The sequence below is a fragment of the Tetrahymena thermophila genome (genome assembly GCF_000189635.1).
Source record: "Tetrahymena thermophila SB210 genomic scaffold scf_8254385, whole genome shotgun sequence".
Lineage (NCBI taxonomy): Eukaryota > Ciliophora > Oligohymenophorea > Hymenostomatida > Tetrahymenidae > Tetrahymena > Tetrahymena thermophila.
The window spans coordinates 161,726-179,536 of NW_002476169.1; the positions used below are offsets into that span (position 1 = coordinate 161,726).

General features: G+C 21.9%; 6 protein-coding genes across 6 annotated transcripts; 4 read left to right on the top strand and 2 right to left on the bottom strand. All coding sequences in view use genetic code 6, as the record gives it.

Annotated features, from left to right (window-relative positions):
- Window positions 1-831: 831 nt before the first annotated feature.
- TTHERM_00532250 (MATE efflux family protein) lies at window positions 832-2,399 on the bottom strand (the record flags this gene model as incomplete). The annotated part of the gene is made up of 2 exons (XM_001024348.1): window positions 832-2,174; window positions 2,249-2,399. 2 exons carry the CDS (start codon window positions 2,397-2,399, stop codon window positions 832-834), a joined length of 1,494 nt encoding a protein of 497 aa, XP_001024348.1.
- A 795-nt stretch (window positions 2,400-3,194) lies between these two features.
- Window positions 3,195-5,342, top strand: TTHERM_00532260 (tubulin tyrosine ligase family protein; the record flags this gene model as incomplete). The annotated part of the gene is made up of 3 exons (XM_001024349.1): window positions 3,195-3,744; window positions 3,825-4,395; window positions 4,499-5,342. The coding sequence occupies 3 exons, from the start codon at window positions 3,195-3,197 to the stop codon at window positions 5,340-5,342; spliced, it is 1,965 nt and encodes a 654-aa protein (XP_001024349.1).
- A 1,018-nt stretch (window positions 5,343-6,360) lies between these two features.
- TTHERM_000532289 (MATE efflux family protein) lies at window positions 6,361-8,030 on the bottom strand. Its single transcript, XM_012800089.1, has 2 exons — window positions 7,864-8,030; window positions 6,361-7,813 (listed from the first exon to the last, which is right to left on the bottom strand). Exons 1-2 carry the CDS (start codon window positions 8,012-8,014, stop codon window positions 6,447-6,449), a joined length of 1,518 nt encoding a protein of 505 aa, XP_012655543.1. The 5' UTR covers window positions 8,015-8,030; the 3' UTR covers window positions 6,361-6,446.
- A 2,643-nt stretch (window positions 8,031-10,673) lies between these two features.
- Window positions 10,674-11,378, top strand: TTHERM_00532290 (transmembrane protein, putative; the record flags this gene model as incomplete). The annotated part of the gene is made up of 1 exon (XM_001024352.1): window positions 10,674-11,378. The coding sequence occupies one exon, from the start codon at window positions 10,674-10,676 to the stop codon at window positions 11,376-11,378; it is 705 nt and encodes a 234-aa protein (XP_001024352.1).
- A 1,597-nt stretch (window positions 11,379-12,975) lies between these two features.
- On the top strand, window positions 12,976-13,680 carry TTHERM_00532300 (transmembrane protein, putative; the record flags this gene model as incomplete). Its single annotated transcript, XM_001024353.1, has 1 exon — window positions 12,976-13,680. One exon carries the CDS (start codon window positions 12,976-12,978, stop codon window positions 13,678-13,680), a length of 705 nt encoding a protein of 234 aa, XP_001024353.1.
- Window positions 13,681-14,460: 780 nt separating this feature from the next.
- Window positions 14,461-17,808, top strand: TTHERM_00532310 (sperm-tail PG-rich repeat protein; the record flags this gene model as incomplete). The annotated part of the gene is made up of 11 exons (XM_001024354.2): window positions 14,461-15,550; window positions 15,602-15,689; window positions 15,748-15,823; window positions 15,900-16,114; window positions 16,178-16,276; window positions 16,330-16,455; window positions 16,514-16,692; window positions 16,754-17,053; window positions 17,115-17,220; window positions 17,277-17,482; window positions 17,534-17,808. The coding sequence occupies 11 exons, from the start codon at window positions 14,461-14,463 to the stop codon at window positions 17,806-17,808; spliced, it is 2,760 nt and encodes a 919-aa protein (XP_001024354.2).
- Window positions 17,809-17,811: the final 3 nt, after the last annotated feature.

Genomic DNA, 17,811 nt, shown 5'->3' on the forward strand with positions numbered 1-17,811 from the left:
ACAAATTTACGTTTTAATAAATAAATTAATTAACTCAGTAAAATCAGAAAATTTCCTTTATCTTTCTTGAATTTTTTCTAAAGAAAATCAAATTTTTATGAAATTAAAAATAACTTTAATCCCACAAAATAGGAAGATAATTTGGAAAATGATAAATTTATTTTAAAATTATTAGTTTTTATGTTTTGAAATAATAAATTTTGCGGAAGAAACTGAAAAGAAGGTTGTGAAATAAAGTAAACTTATTCTTTTTTCAAGAATAATAAAAGAATAAATTTTATCTTATTTTTAGTTCAAATTTTATGAAATTTCATAAATCATTAAACGAGCAAAATTCAAATTATGTTTATTTTTCAAAAATAAGTTAATTGAAAAAAAAAATAAACAAAAACGGTTTAAATCATAAAAAAAAATGATAATAATAATTTTATTTTTGTGAAAATGTAATAAAAAAAGAATTTCAATTAGTTTTTCCTTTTTCATTTTTAAGTAAAGTTTTTAATTATCTAAAAAGCTAAAATTAATTTCGAAAAACAAAATTATTAAAATGTGATTTATTAATAAATTGATCTAATTAAAATAAGAAGATTTTTTGATAACTTATAAACTTACAATAAAATAATTTTTACAAATTTTAATAATTTTAATATTTTTTTTGAATTAATATAAAAAAAATTTAAAAAAAAATATAAATATTGCATTTTATTTAAATAGAATTTATAATTATTATTGATGATTTAAAATTTTAGAAGAAAATTAATTGGTAGCATAGATAAAAAATATTTGACATTTAAAATAATTTTCAATTTTTTAGCAAATTTAATAAGATAATCAGTCTTACGAATTAACTAGTTGCAATTCTTAAGTTTATTTTTCTTCATCGTCTTATAGTGAATTTTATTCTACTATTTCTTAGTTCTAGCAGACAATTTTGTATTAAACTTCATAATTAATTGACAAAATCGCTTTTGTGTATGTTACAACATTTATAATGTTACAAAGACCAACAGCTATCCAAATACCACCTAATTTAAGATCAAAAGTATCACCCATAAGATATATAGCTGGCAATCCGATGATAAAAAAGCTAACTATTTCTGTTTATTTAACAATTTACTTTAATTCTACAGTTTATAGAAAACCTGACAATAGAACTTGTGTTCCATCTAAAGGTATTGTCATCAGATATATATATTTATATAAATGAATCAACTCAAGAGCTATTGGGTCTTAGGTAAATCCATGAGCCCAGTAATTTTAAAATGTAAATAAGGCTAAGATAAATAAGCTTTCGTAGCAAAAAAGTAAAATGAGAGTGTATTTTAAATATTCTTTTGTTCCTTCAAAATCTCTAGAAGCAAATGCAGTACCACTAAAGCTTATGAGTGCTTCTAAGAGGCCTATAATTCCTTTAAATACTATTGTATTTGTCATAGAAAAGCAAACTGCTGCAACTATATATTCATCTGAGAATTTTCCTGAGAGAATAATTGAAAAACTAAAGAATAAGCACTCCAAAAATATAATAAAGATAATTGGTCTAACATATTTTATTAAATCTATTAATTGTTGTCTTTCTTTTATCATATCCTTTATAGTATTTTAAATTGTTTGCACATAGCTCTATTCGCTTTGTTAAACTTCAAGCAAAGGTTAAATTTTAATGTTCTTGTTATTTTTGTTATAAACAAAAAGGAATAATACTTTTAAAAAATCATGCAAAATAAATAACATTCCTGCTTCATAAATTCCTACTTCGCAAATATGATGTATTAATTCACAAGCCATGGTAGTAACTATAAATGAAGCAGTTTAGAAATAAGCAAATGGGCCAAACACTTTCATTCCCAGAAGCTTTGAACGTTAAAATTCATATATTATAAAAAATATTCTACTGATAAAAATGAATGCTAATCCAATCATAGCTACATCAATTGTTTCTTATCTATAATTCAGAAGACCAAAAAGTGCATCGCAAAATAATAAGCATAAAAAAAATATAACAAGTCCTAAAATAGAGCAGAAAGATATGCTTTAATAGAGTAGGATATTGACATTTTTATTTTCATTGAGATTAATATTAGCAAAATATTATGAGTAGAGCATTTTCAAACCATTTGCAAAAGCATTGAAAACAGGATCCAATGTAATGACTAATATTGTTTATGCTATAGCTAAATTAAAAAATTAATGTTATCTATTTCATCTAAAAACTTATAAAAGTAAAAAAAGGATATATAAAAAATACTTATGCCGTTTTATTAAAGTGAAGGATTATTCGAGTTTATGGAAAGGTAGTGGACTATAACAAAATAAATCAGATTATTAAAGAGACACGAGACAGTATTAAATGAAGCACTCTTTAATAATTCTTTAATTTTCTTTTTATCAATTATCATTTTTAAATTTTGATGATCTTTTAATTTTTGATAGATTATCAGGTCTTTTATGGTTTGCTTAAAATCTGAGAATATTTAAAAATAATACAAAAAGGTTTTTATACAAATTAATTTTGATCAATAAATCCAATTATTAATTTTTTATAGCTATTTATTTTTAAATATCTTATTAGGCATTAATAGCGAAATATTAAATTTCGATTTAGTATTTTAAAAGTTTTGATTATACATTTGATTTTATAGAGGGTACATTTTTTTAATATGATTAATCAAAATATGTTAATATAAAAAAAGTTAAGCTTGGAATAATTCTAGTCAAACATTTATAATAATCCATTCATAATATTTGTCTATTAGTATTTTTCAAAATGATTATCATAAAAAGCTTTTTTCATATTATTATTAAAATCGGAATACTTAATTTAATGTGCGTTTAAAATCTAAAAAATTTAAAGTGTAAAAAAGAATCTTATAGAAACTTATTTAAATACAAATAAATACTTTTTAATAATTATTAAATATATTTTTTAAATTAATTTTAAAATTTATCATTTAACATTTTTAAGGATGAAAAAACAGAAATTAATATTTAAAGATATTTGATTTTTATTAATAATATTTTGGTATAGAGTTTATGCGTTTGATTTAATTTCTGTACGAAAAATCTAATAATATATTACAAAGATCAGGTAAAATAACTCTTCTCTTCAATTGTTTAAAACCAATTAAATCTATATCTAATAACTAAATTTAAGATATAATTTGATTTAGTTTTTCTTAAAAAAATATTTAAAAATGGGATAAAAATTTAAACCAAACTAGCAAAAATAAGATTCATCTGCTCAACAATTAGCTAATAAGATAACCATGAGGAAATCTGATAAAAAAACTAAAAGATTTTAAATTATAATAGCGATTTCAGGAATTTTAGGAGCAGCATTTTTATATTTATCGTTCATAAATACTTAAAATAAATCTAGAGTTATTTTGGTTGATGAAAATCCTGATTATTTTACTAGTGAGGCACCACATTATGGAAAGTAGTACCACATTAAAGACCACATCAAGCGCGAAGCCCACCCTGACTTCTAAAAGTATAATTAAAAAGTAAAACCTGAAATAGACATTGATTGGATAGAACATGAAAGAGAGGCTAGATATATTGTTTATAAGTTTTTAGAATACTCGAATATTACTTTAGATGAGTAAGTGCATTATGAAGGAAAGGAAATCAAATGGTCACCATATCTAAATATCATAAACAACAATAAATATTGCTTAAATAGTGACCTTTATCACCTAATGCATCCAGATTCAATAAATAAAAACTATTTGATTTTTAGTGGTAATAAATTTTTATTACTTTATATGTTTAATATAAAAATACGTTTTTAGATTTTAATATTTTTTCTTTTCAAATAAAAGATTATGACAAAACAACAATGTCTCGAGAAGTTGTTAGTGATTTTGGAATAGATTTATTACCTGAATTAGAAAATTTAGATTACTCCAAGTAATATACAGTAGGAACCAAAAATATGCCACTAGAGACAACATTGATTTATTCTTAAATATCAAGAATGCATCACTACTTTGAAATAAATAAGTAACTCTTTTGTAACTTTTAAATGGCAAATCACATACCAGGAAAGTGGTCAATAACAAATAAAGATGTTGTCATAGATAAATATAGAGAGTATTAACAAAAATAATTTATAGATCCATAAGTTTGTAAGAAAACAATGACCTATATGCCTAGGTCATTTAGGCTATATGATGAAAATGAATGCAAATAATTCTTTACTCATATTTAAAGTTAAGAGTATGAAGAATCTATGAAAAAATAAAGTTTTTCTTACCTCCTAAAACAAGGTGAAGACGTGCATAGAGGTGAAGGAGTTCATTTGTTTACTTCTAAATTAAGAGATGAAATTTTGTAAAAATATGATAAAGGTTCAAAGTGTGGTGAAATTTTGGATAAATTAATAGCTTAAAAGTAATTAAAATTGTTTTTAAAACTTTATAATTTAAAGATGCTTTTTTTTGTTGTTGTTAGCTGAAATTAAAATATTTATGATATTTATTTTTGATATTAAAAGATATATTTCAAACCCTTTAAAGTATGAAGGCCACAAGCTAGAGCTGAGAATGTACTTCTTAATAGCTAGTACTAATCCTCTTATTATATATGTTTAAAAGCAAAACTTCTTAAAAAAATGCTAATTACCCTTCGATATATAGAGTACAGAAAGAGCTTCACATATCTGTAATATTTCTGCCCCTAAAGGTTAATCTTAAAGTTCTGGCCTTGATATATTTTTAGAAGAGCTTACTGAGTACTATCTTGAAAAGGGAATAATTAAAAATCCTAAATGGTTAGAAGAAACAATATATCCTTAAATATACAGAGCTTTGGTTCATTTAGTTAGGAGTGGACAATAAAATTTGTTAAAAGACTCAAGATTCTTTGAAAGCTTTGCTGTAGATTTGATTATTGATGAAAACTAAAGAGTTTGGTTTTTAGAAAACAATCCTAACCCATAAATAATGAGACTGACATGGAGAAGAACTAGACGTAATTATATCATGTTTGGAGATATGTTTTAAATTTAATATGCTTATCTCAGATCTAGAGCCCTAAGATTAAATAGATTTGCTAAATTTCTTTTACCTTTATACTAACAGTATAAAACTCTTGATGTTTCCGATTTCGATAGAGGATTTAGAAGAGCAAACTAAAATGATCTTGAGCCTGAATTTGAAAATGAAATAAGAAAGGATTCTACCTACATTAAAGTATATGATGATAATCTTGAAGGAAAGAAGAAATTCATGGGCTTCTTGCCATATGAGTGCCTTTATTAAATTACAAATACTTAAACTGATAAAGATAAAGATTAAGAAAAAGATAAAGAAAAAGAAAAAGACAATGGTCAAAGTTGAATTCTTATAAAATTAATTCAATAAAAATTATTTTTAAAGAGTTGAAATTATAGAAAAATAATAAAGAATATATATTTGGTAATCATAATCATTTTTAATCAGTATTTTATTTTTAAATTATTATATATTTTAATCATTCTATAACAGATCTTATTTTATCAAAAACTCTGGATTTAATAACCTTTATCTAAAAAGCATATTTGAAAAAAGTTTATGCTTTTAATTCTCAAAAAAGCAATTAAAGTTTCTTTAAAAATAGATTTTTAATAAAAAAATAATTTAAATTCATTAATTGAATATCATAAATAAAATATTTTTATATTCCAAATAAATGTAAATAGAAAACACTTTTAAAACTTAATTTTTAAATGGAATTTTGAATAAAATATAAAACAGGCTAATATGATCAAAGAAAAAACTTTTTTTTATTTACGCAATTAAATGTAATATGATAATTTTTTGTGAAAAACTTGATACCATCATTATACTGGAATGAATTACCCAATTTTTCCAGAAGTCTTTGGTCACGACCAGTTAAAATAGCAAGTATATTTTCACAATCAAATCAATTTTTCAATAGATCCATATCATAAAATAAATAAAGGACAATCCCTTCCGATCCTAATTAGTTAGATAATATACTAAATAAGTAGATTAACAAACTAATAAATTAATTAATAACCATTACCTTCTTATTTTAAAAGAAGCTTAAAAAAATATTTATTTTGAAAGGCTCTAAAATAAAAAATATTTATTTTAATTGGCTTTTCTATAAAATATTTGATTATGATAAAAAACTTAATTTCACAGTAAAAAAAGAAAATTTTAATTATTTTTTAAGCTAAAATTAATTGGATGATTATTTAATTATTTGTTTTTAAAAAAATAAGATACCAATTAATACCAAAATTATTCGATGATTACTATTTTAACAAAATTAATTATTATATTTATTGTTGTGTAAACTGAAACAAATATTATTTTTAATCAATCGAACTTAAATATTAAATTAATTTAGAATTGAGCAAATGAACAAATAAGCTTTATACTATATACATTGATTTTTTTCATAAATTAAATAGGTTTATTTTAAATAATTTTGCTTCATTTTTCATATTTTTATGAAGATAAAATAGGACTAAGTTCAATTTATTGAATTTCATCACTCTTTGAAGAGCATGTTCCGTTCATTTATTAATTTTTCTATGCTATACCAAACTATAGATCATAGTCTATATTTTATATTTATTGAATGTATTTGTATAAATTTATAGAATTGGATATTCCTATTGCTAGCCATAATCCTCCAAGTTTCAATCCACTTAAATCACCTAGAATAAACATTAGTGGAATTCCTACAAAAATATAACTGAATAAAGCAACTTTAGAAACAAATACCTTTTTCTCTAAAACTTACAAGTAAGCAGCTAGAAGGATCTAAGTTCCGTCTATTGGTACTGTAATTAAATATAAATACTTGTAGAATTATATATTATCAATAATATTTTGATCCAAAGTAAAACATCTAGCCCATAGATTAGAAAATGTTATTAAACATATTATAAATACTGCTTCATAACTCAGCAGTATGACAATAGTGTATCTTAAATACTGCTTTGTACTCTCAAAATTTTTTGCAGCAAAGGAACTGCCACAAAAGCTTATTGCTGACTCTGATAACCCCAAAATACCTTTTAGAATTAAATTATTTGTAATAGAAAAGCAAACAGCAGAGACTATATAATCTTTTGAGTATCTTCCTGACAAAATAACAGAAGTGTTAAAAAAGGTATATTCAATATACAAAGTAAGAATTAAAGGCCTTACATACAATAAAAGATCATACATTTTTTACTTTTCTTAGATAATTTAAGAAAGATTAAATCTGCAATTTTGATCCTCTTCTTAATTAATCTAATTTTCATCAGAATTTAATAAAGAAGTTTGTGATAAGACTTTTTTTTACTCCCTTTACTGAAGAATATAAATACTTAGCAGGAAAATTTTTATTATCTCATGTAAAATCATAAAAAATCCAGCCTCGTGTATCCCTATATCACTATAAAAAGAGTATATTAGACAAATAAAAGTTGCTAGACCGAATGCAGTAGACTAAAATACTGCAAAAGGACCAAATAACTTTAACCCAATCAACTAGGCTCTGATAAATTCATAATTAACTAGTAACATCCTACTAATTATTAGATAAACTATTCCTACATAAGTCATTGAAATTATTTCTTCATCATAATTCATGAACCTAAGAATATGGTCACAAGTAAAAAATAGAACAAATAGTAAAATGACTCCTAAGCATATGCAAAACAAAATACTTTGATAAAGTAAAAGATTTTTATTTCCTTTTATTTAGTTATAATTAGCAAAAAACTAGGAATAAAGCTATTTAAGTCCATTAGAAAATGCCTATATAACAGGTCCAAAAGTTATTTCTACTATGCACATTGATATGCCTTTTAAATTAATTATTTAAATTGAATTTAAATAAAAAAAATAATTTTACTAATCCCATTCTAGTTTAAGGAAGCATTATTCTTACTCAAAGCCATGAAATGAAGAATGACTAAATATATCAAATTATTGCAAAGATTTGATATTGCATTAAAAGAAGCACTTTTTATAATATCAATTACTTTACTATTTATAACTATCATCTCTTCCTTTTTCTAAATTTAAAAATTTGCATAATAAATTAAAAAAAATAATTACAATCATTAAACATTTAAATTTTGTAAAGTTTATATCAAATTAAATCAATAAACAAATACATTAAATTAGATTGTCCTCCAGCTTATATAAAATCTTTAAAAGAATTTAGTTACACATCAATAATTTATTTATTCATATAGCTTTTATTAAACTCAAGCTATTATTACAGCTAAAATAAGTATTTTGATCATGGAGAATTTTAAAATATTATTTCATAAATTTAGCTCTATTTCAAAATTGAATGATGAAACCAATAAAATATGAATTTTTAAATTAATTAATTAATTCGTTGCGTTATTTTAACATTTATTGAAGCTATTTTTTTTATAACAAAAAACGTTTGATAGCCATAAATTAATTATTAGTGAATTAACTTACTTTTATAGGATAAAGAAATGCTAATTAATTATTGCTTTCTCGATAAAAAAATATCTTAATTATTTAAAAAATTTTCATGTTAAAAAATAGAGAAAAAGTATCAAGTATAAATTAAATACAAATAATTTAAAAAAGATGTGAAGATTTTAATAATATCTTAATAAAGCTTAATATTTTTATAGGTACTTATCTTCTTTGTTTTTTAAGTAAAGTATGATAACAATTTTAGCAATACCTTTTATTGCTAGTTAATAAATTATATGAAAATATGTATTTACTTTGATTTCTGATCTTACTTAAAATAAATTCATTCAACAAGTTTATAATCAAAAAATAAATTTCAATTTATTGAATGATTGAATCTAATTTCAATAGAAGAAGTATAAATTCTGTTTATTTGATATTTAGATAAAAATATTTTAGATAAATTGATACTCTTATTAAATATAGTTTCGAAAACTTTTTTTAGTTAATATTATGTAAGTAGACTAAATTTAAATAGATGTAAATATTCATATTTTCTAAAAGTATATCTGATAAATATTTATGTCAAATAAAAAATATTTGTTTGATTCAAACAAAAATTAAATATCCAACTCAAGCATTAAGATTTTATTATTCAAGCAAGTAAAAAATATTGAAACATTTTTATAAAGTAGAAAAATGGTAATATATTTATGTTTAAATTGTAAATTTTTGATTTGTGGAAGATTTATGTTGTATTTACTTAATAATATGAAATAACACTTTTTATATTCACACAAATTTATTATTGATAATTGTTGAGAAAAAATGTAATTTTATTGATGATTAATAATAAATCCTATCAAAATATATTTTTGCTAACAAACATCAATAACATCACCTTCTGAATGGCTCAAAAATAAATAATAAATTGATTAATGAATGGATCAATTTAAAACAGGGATATAAATGAATTTTTAAAAATTTTTTACATTATATTTAAATTAAAATAAAATTAGACACGTTAATGAAATAAAATATTTTGGTTAAAAATTCTACATTTAAATTGATCAAAGCAAAATCCTCAATAAAAATTTTAAATATATAAATTTAAATGAATTAAAATAATTATGAAACATAAATCATTCAAATATTCTATCAAAAAATAATTTATTCACAAATATATTTGTAAATTTTTAAAATAATCTACAATGAATCAAATTAAAATAAAAGCGATTTAGTTTATTATGACTGTTACCTTTAGACAAAAATAAATTATTTGGTTTATTGTGGACAAAAATCAAATTATCCTTCTATAATATTTTTTTTATAATTTACTCTTTACTGAATAGGCCAAAATAGATTTTTTTAGAATAGTATTTGACCCGTGATCATTCATTTAATCAAGATAAACATAAATATATATTCTTAGCAATAAAATTATTTATTAAGTCCTCAACCTATTTTTTAGAAACAAAAAACATACTTATAATCATAAATTTTATTACAAACATGAATTTGCATAAAATCTATTTCGAGCAAAATTAAATTGTAAATTAAGATTAACATATTTTCAATTTTTGTATATTTAATTAAAAAATGTGTGATCATTTTTGTATTCAATTAAAGAAAAAAATTTTCAAAAAAGTTTGATACGTTTGTAGAACTAATTAATTAATGAGCTTTTAAATAAAATAATAATTTAATTATTTTTAACCAAAAATAATCAAGTGAGCCTTAATTATTTTTAACCAAAAATAATCAAGTGAGCCTTAAATAACAATGACTAAGTATTAAGTTAATTATTTTAATATATTATTGATAATTTTTATTATATATATTTTTATTGAGCAATAAGTAAATTTAATCACTATCAATCTATTTGAAATAAAAATAGTAATTAAACCAAAGTGATATGGTTCTTCGAGTTTTATTTAAGCTTTTTATTTTTTCCTTTATTTAAGAAGAAGTACATTTGAAACATTTAACTTTTTTTTACTCCATTTGTTATCCTAAAACTAAAAATATAATTTAATTTTTGATAGTATTTTTTTTGTTCATAAACAGCTATTGTTACATTTGTAGAAATCAATTTAATTATTTCCTAAGCTAACTATTTTTAATTTGAGGATCATAATATCTTAAAATTAATTTTTCTAATCTTTAACGCATTTAAATTATGATAATTTTGGTGAGAAAAATCATAATTAATTTTATAGTAATAATTTTTGCTGAATTAAAAATTAGAAAATAAATAATAAAATGTAAGAAGATTAGTAACAAAATACTTAAATTCCTTAGACTCACTAGGATGTTTAATAAACAGATACAAATTAATAGCCTTTATAGCAAAACGCTCTTGCTTTGCAATAACTCCAGATGATTTTTAATCCTGTTCATCAACCAAATGGGGAGAATTAACCAGTTTAAATTGACTAAGTTACAGCAGAATAAATTAATAAGATGCTGCAAGAAGAGCTGAAGAAAGTGAATTTAGGAGGTCTAATGTAATAACCATCTATGTGCTAAAGAATATGCTCACTATTTTTCTCAGTTTTTTTAACTGTATCTATATCAATAGTTTTTGGAGTCCTTTTATGGGTATTTTAAGACTAAGGAGATAAAAATGACTACTGCGAGCATGATGTTCTCAAAAAATGGGCCTAGGCTACTGCAATTATGCTATTTATCAATTCTGGAGTTTAAACCATAAAGATCATTGATAACATTTTCCTTAAATCATAGTTTGATACTAAAGGAAAACTCTATTACTTAACTAGACCATTAGAAACTTTACTTGCCATAGGAATATTTGCTGCCACTATTGGATTGACTGTAAATAATAGTAGTGATTGTGGTTAATTCTACAAGCTTGTTTTAGCCTACTACATTATTTATTATATTTTTTTGGGTATTGGTATATTAGCTTTATTAATATTCTTATGCATGTTCTTGAAAAGGAGCTGAAATTTAAATAATGAAACCATTTAAAATGTATTCTCTATCAATTTATTTTTGCATATCTTTTGTATATTTTATTTCTGAAGTTTTCGATTATTTATTTTAAGATTGATGTATATTATAAATAATTATTAATTGATTTACCAATAAGCTTAACAATTTGGCTCTATATCCAATAAATTCTTAGTTATTCTTTAACAAATGTTTTCTAAAAAATCTATCTATTATTTAAGATGAAAAAACTAATTTTAATTTATTTACTATTTTAACAAAAGGTAAATAAAATAAAAATAAAATTAATATTATTATTTAAAAATTAGTTTTTACTTCTACATTTCAATTTTATTGGTAACAAAATTATTTATTAATATATATTAAATAAATAAATATTTAATCTTAAATTAATTATTGCTTACCTGCTTACCTTTGTTTGAAGAAATATTATAATTCTAATTTATATTTCTTAGCAAAAATTAAATTTTTGAATGAGAATAGATTTTGCAACTAAATTATTAAAAAAATTAAATAGTTACTTTAATCGCTTAAAAAGTATAGTAAAGATTATAGGATTAAATTTAGGATATATAAATTTCAAACAACTTAAAATCAATAGAAGATAAGATTATAATAAAATAATCACATAAAGATAATAAATGTAAGAATAATAATTTTAAATTGAATCATTTCAGTTTTTATTTTTATAAATAAAATGAAAAAGTTTTTTTGTAAAATTATATAAAAATATTATTTAATAAATATTAAAAAGACCTTTTTAAATTAATTTTATGTCAATTTTTTAATTTTAGTTTAAAGTAGAAACAAAACAACATACTTCATGACTTCATAAATTTATTTGAAATTTTAATTTGATAATTAGCTTGAATTTGTGTTTAGTCTATTTCGAGCAAAATAATATTGTAAATTATGTTAAACATATTTTTGTTAAAAATTTTGGGATAATTTTTTGATTCAATTAAAGAAGAAAAAAAATTCTTCTATAGCATTAAATTGATACAAAGAAAGAGAGGATTCTGTAGTAGATTAAAATAAATGATGAGCTTTTGAAGAATATGATAATTCTATTTTAAAAAACATTACTTCATATGAGCATTTAAAAATGAAGAAGTTAGTATTCAGAATATCATTTTAAAGCATCATGTTTATTTATTCTTATTTGATTCATTTTGTTTAGAAATCAATAAATTGTATCAAGTGTAATCAGACTTAAAAAAATAGTGATTAAGTTTTTTTCAAGCTAAATTTCTTGAAAGAAAAGATAAAAAAACTTAAAAATTTAGTATATATTTAAAGAAAAATTTATTACAAACAGCTAACAGTTATTTTAGTTTTTTTGTTCTCCACAAATTAAATAATAAATTTGTATAATATTTTTCTTATTCTGAAATGCTATTGTAAGACATTTGAAATTAATTCAAACAACTTCTAAGTTAATTATTTTTACTCTTCAGATCATATTATCTAGAAAAAAGTTTTTTTACTTTTTATGGATTTAAATTATGTTTGGTATGATGATAAAATCATAATTATTTATATCATAATAGTTAGTTTTCATTGAATTAAAAATTAGAAAATAAAAAATAAAATGCAAGTAGATTTGTAATAAAATACTTAACCTCCTTAGACCCACTAAGATGTTTAATAAACAGAGACAAATTAATAGCCTTAACAGCAAAACGTTCTTGATATGCAATAACTCCAGCTGATTTTTAATCCTTTATAGCAACAAAATGGGTAGGATCATCAAGGATAAAATCAGTAAATTACAGCAGAATAAATTAATAAGATTCTACAAGAAGAACTAAAGAAAGTAAATTTACAAGGTCTATTATAAAAGCCATCTATGTGCCAAAGAATATGCTCACTATTTTTCTCAATTGTTTTAACTGTATCTATATCTATTGTATTTGGAGTCCTTTTATGGGTTTTTTAAGACTAAGGAGATAAAAATGACTATTGCCAGCATGATATTCTCAAAAAATGGGCCTAGGCTACTGCAATTATGCTATTTATCAATTCTGGAGTTTCAGTCATAAAGATCATTGATCAAATTTTCCTTAAATCAGAATTTGATACTAAAGGTAAGCTCTATTACTTAACTAGACCATTAGAATCTTTACTAGCCATAGGAATATTTGCTACTACTATCGGATTGACTGTAAATAATAGTAGTGACTGTGGTTAATTCTACAAGCTTGTTTTAGCCTATTATATAATTTATTATATTTTTTTAGGCATTGGTATTTTGGCTTTATTAATATTCCTATGCATGTTCTTAAAAAACAGATGAAATTTAAATAATTTAACCATTTAAAATGTATTATCTACCAACTTATTTTTGCATATATTTTGTATATTTTATTCTATGAAGTTTTCTCTTATTTGTTTTATTATTGATATATATTATAAATATAATTAATAAATTTACCAAAAAATTTAACTATTTGATTCAATATCTAATAAATTCTTAGTTATTCTTTAACAAATGCTTTATAAAAAATCTATTTTTTAAAATATAAAAACTAATTTTAATTTATTTACTATTATAACGAAAAGTAAAAATAATAAAAATAAATTAAAATTATTATATAAAAATTAGTTTTTATAATTATTAATCTTCTAATTTTCAATTTTATTTAGTTGTAATAAAATTATTTATTAAAACATATTAAATAAATATTTCATCTTATATTTTTAAGAAAAAAAAAATTAATTTTTTTTATGGTGGTTTTTACTTTTTTTTTTCCTATCCTAAGTGTACACAGATTTACCCGTGAGTTCATATTCACTTATATCTTTTATCTTATATCTAAAATATTTATTTTCTCTTATATAATTTGTTCAAATTTTTGTAGTAAAGTTGAATAAAATTATCATATAATTGTCATAATAGTTAAGAATAACTATAAATTAGAAATAAGCAATAAAATGTCAGCAAATTTGTAATAAAATGGATAAATCCCTTAGACTGAGGATGCTTAAAATGCAGAAACTGTATAATAAATTCAGCAGTAGGAGTCTCTTAATAAGCAACAACTCTTGATGATTTTAAATCCTTTGATACAACAAGATGGATAGCGAAATCCAGATTAAAATGAATAAATTACATAAGAATAAATAAATGAAATTCTATAAGAATAATTCAAAAAGCTTAATCTAGAACTGTATTAAGAAAAACCATCATTATCTTAAAGAATATGCTTTTTTTTTTTGTATTTGGTTTTAAATATGTCTGCATCTGTTGTTTTTGGAGTACTTATGTGGGTTTTTTATGACTAAGGGGATAAAAATGATTACTGTGAGCATGACGAACTCAAAAAGTGGGCATAGACTACTGCAATTATGCTATTTATCTTATCAGGAGTATAAGCCATAAAGACTATTGATGACATTTTCCTTAAATCATAATTTGAAACTAATGGAAAACTTTTTTGTATTACTAGACCATTAGAATCTTTACTTGGAATAGGATTATTTGTTACTACTATTGGATTAACTATAACTAATAGTAGTGATTGTGGTTAATTTTACAAGCTTGTTTTAGCTTTCTGCATAGTTTATTATATTTCATTAGGTTTTGGTGTAATTATTTTAATAATATTTTTATGTAAATTTTTATAAAATAGTTGATTTTAATCTATAAATTTTATCTTAAACATTTTATATAATTTATTTTCAAAATCAGCTAAATGGATAAAAGTTCTTTAGAAAAAAAGTAATAATCTTTTATCTAATTTTTAAATTAATTTGGTTAATACTATTAGTTTAAAGAATAAAAATCAAATTTATTATTTAGCTAACTAAGTGTTTAATTTACAATTCTAAACAAACATTAAATGTTTTAATGATAATTGAATTCAATTATTATTTAATTTACCAATAAAATTAAAATACTTATTTGTATTGGCTTTAAATAAATTATCTTAAGTTCTTTACCATTGATTTTTTAATTAAAAAAAAAAAGATAAATTTCAATCAGATTAAGATCTATAAAAATAAAAGGAATATTAATTTTATTATAAAATAGCCAAATATAACCAATTTAAATTAGCATAGCATATTTAAATATCAATAAAATCTATAAATAAATCTAAATTTTATCATAAAAATGCAGAATTCTACTTTTTATGGAGCTTTTTCAGTTGGATAGTCATAAAGAAGTAAAAAATTGAAAATTGCACATGTTTATAATATTTATAAAATTAAATTAGGTAAATGGTATATAAATTAGAATAAGGATGTTCCATCTCCTATTTATAATGTTAATTTAAAGAATAAACCTTCGTCTCCAAGAATCAAGTAAATAAAAATTATTTGAGAAATGAATTATTAGCTTTTTCTAATTGATTTACATTAGAATAGGAAAAGGAGATAGAAGTTCTATTATTGATCAAAGAAAAATACCAGGACCAGGATAATATGAGGATTTGACAGTATTTTATTTTTCTTGAAAGATTAATAAAAATAAATTCATTTTATATCAATCATCCTCATTTATATATTATTTAGGCAAAAGAAAATTATAAAAAAGGAGTAAAATTGTTAGGAAAAAACTATATTGAACCTTCATATGATAATGTGAGTCCTACTAAATATAGTCCAAGGACAAGAGTTATATACAAGACTTAACCCAGCTTTTCTTTTACATACAGGTAAGGAGAAGTTTGGGCTAAAGATACTCCAGGTCCTAACCACTATTTTTAAAATGATACTACTTTTGAGATGTATGAGATATTAATTAATTTACAAGTGTTTTTATTAAATTATTTATTTATTTATTACTAAAGAAATGCTAGGAGTACAAGCTAAACAAATGGAAATAGTATAAGCGAGTTAGATCAATCTTAAGGAAATATATCAAAAAGGCATAGAAAAAGTGTAGATCCGTAATTTTGATTCAGTTTTTTATTTCTTATAAATAGTTCTTTTATTTTCTTAGCAATAGCCTTTATAACAAAGGATTTACTACTACTGAAAAATTGTAGCTTCATGATAATAAAGTTCCAGGAGTAGGTTTATATCAAATAGAGAACCCAGATATAAGAGTTAAAACACCGGCATATGTGTAAAAAGATTTATATTAATAAATAAACAAATACTACCTTTAAAATTTTTATTAATAGATTTGGAAAATCAAAAAGATCTTGTTCATATGCTGAAACGTCAACATCTTAGCAAAAAAGTGAATCAATATGGGAGTAACCATTTTAACATGTATCGTAAGCATATAGATATTCTATTGGAAAATCAGAAAGAGTCAGTTTAGCTTTTTCTGTAAATAACAATAACCCAGGCCCAGGATGTATGATAAATTTATTAATGATGTTATAGAGTTATAAATGCTAATATTAATTTATGTAAAGAATATGAACCTAAAGCTATTCAAAAGAATATCGGAATTTCTATTGGACCAACAGCCAATCAAGCTTATGACGAAAGGGAATATGATGAAAAAAATAGAGAAGAAAGAAAAAGAAAAGAAAGGATAGATGAAGTTTTAAAGTAAAGGAGGATACCTCTACCAGGCCCATAATAATATTAAGAAGTTTATGCTTTAGATAGAAAGATGTTAGAATTAAGAATGAAAACACCCTAGAATATGGAATATAATGAAATAAAAAGAGCTTACTTACACTTAAATGATAATCCAGGTCCAGGAGACTGTAAAACAATATAAATTAATTTTCTCATCATATGTATTTAAATATATTTATATAATTTAAGATCAATAAAACTACTAAGTCATAAAGAGATAATCACCTTCTTTTCACATATAAGAGAGACCATAAACATAAAGAAGAGAAATAGAAGAAAACCCAGGTCCAGGAGAGTAATTTAAATTTTTTACTTTTAAAATAAGTGATAAAATTATACTTTATAAAATAGATATGAACACATTGATACCTTTTCAAAATCGTAGGGTCCTTTTTTTAAAATAGGAAGAGGCTAAAGATCAAATCCCATTAGAAATAAATATAAAGTTGGGCCTGGATCTTATTTGATAAATAGAGATGAAAAAGGTAACAGTTATTCTATTGGAAATCAAGAAAGATTTAGCTTTAAAAGCAAGAAGTAGCCAGGACCTGGATAATGTAATTTAATTAAGATTAAAATTGAAATAAATTGAAATTTTTAAAATCTAGATAATATTTCTGGAGATATCGGTAAGCTTCCAGTATATATGTTGAAAAGATAGCAGAAGAAGAATGATAGTTTAAATAAAACATTTAATTTCAATAACTACAGTGAAACATAATCAATCATTCACGAATCTAGAATGAATAAAAGTGCTGCTAAAACATAGAAAAGTCTACCACTATCAGAAACTCAAAGTATCCAAAAATCACAGCCATAATCTCCAACAAGAAACAACTAAAACTTTGAAATAATTACAAATCAATAAAATAATAATAATTGAAAT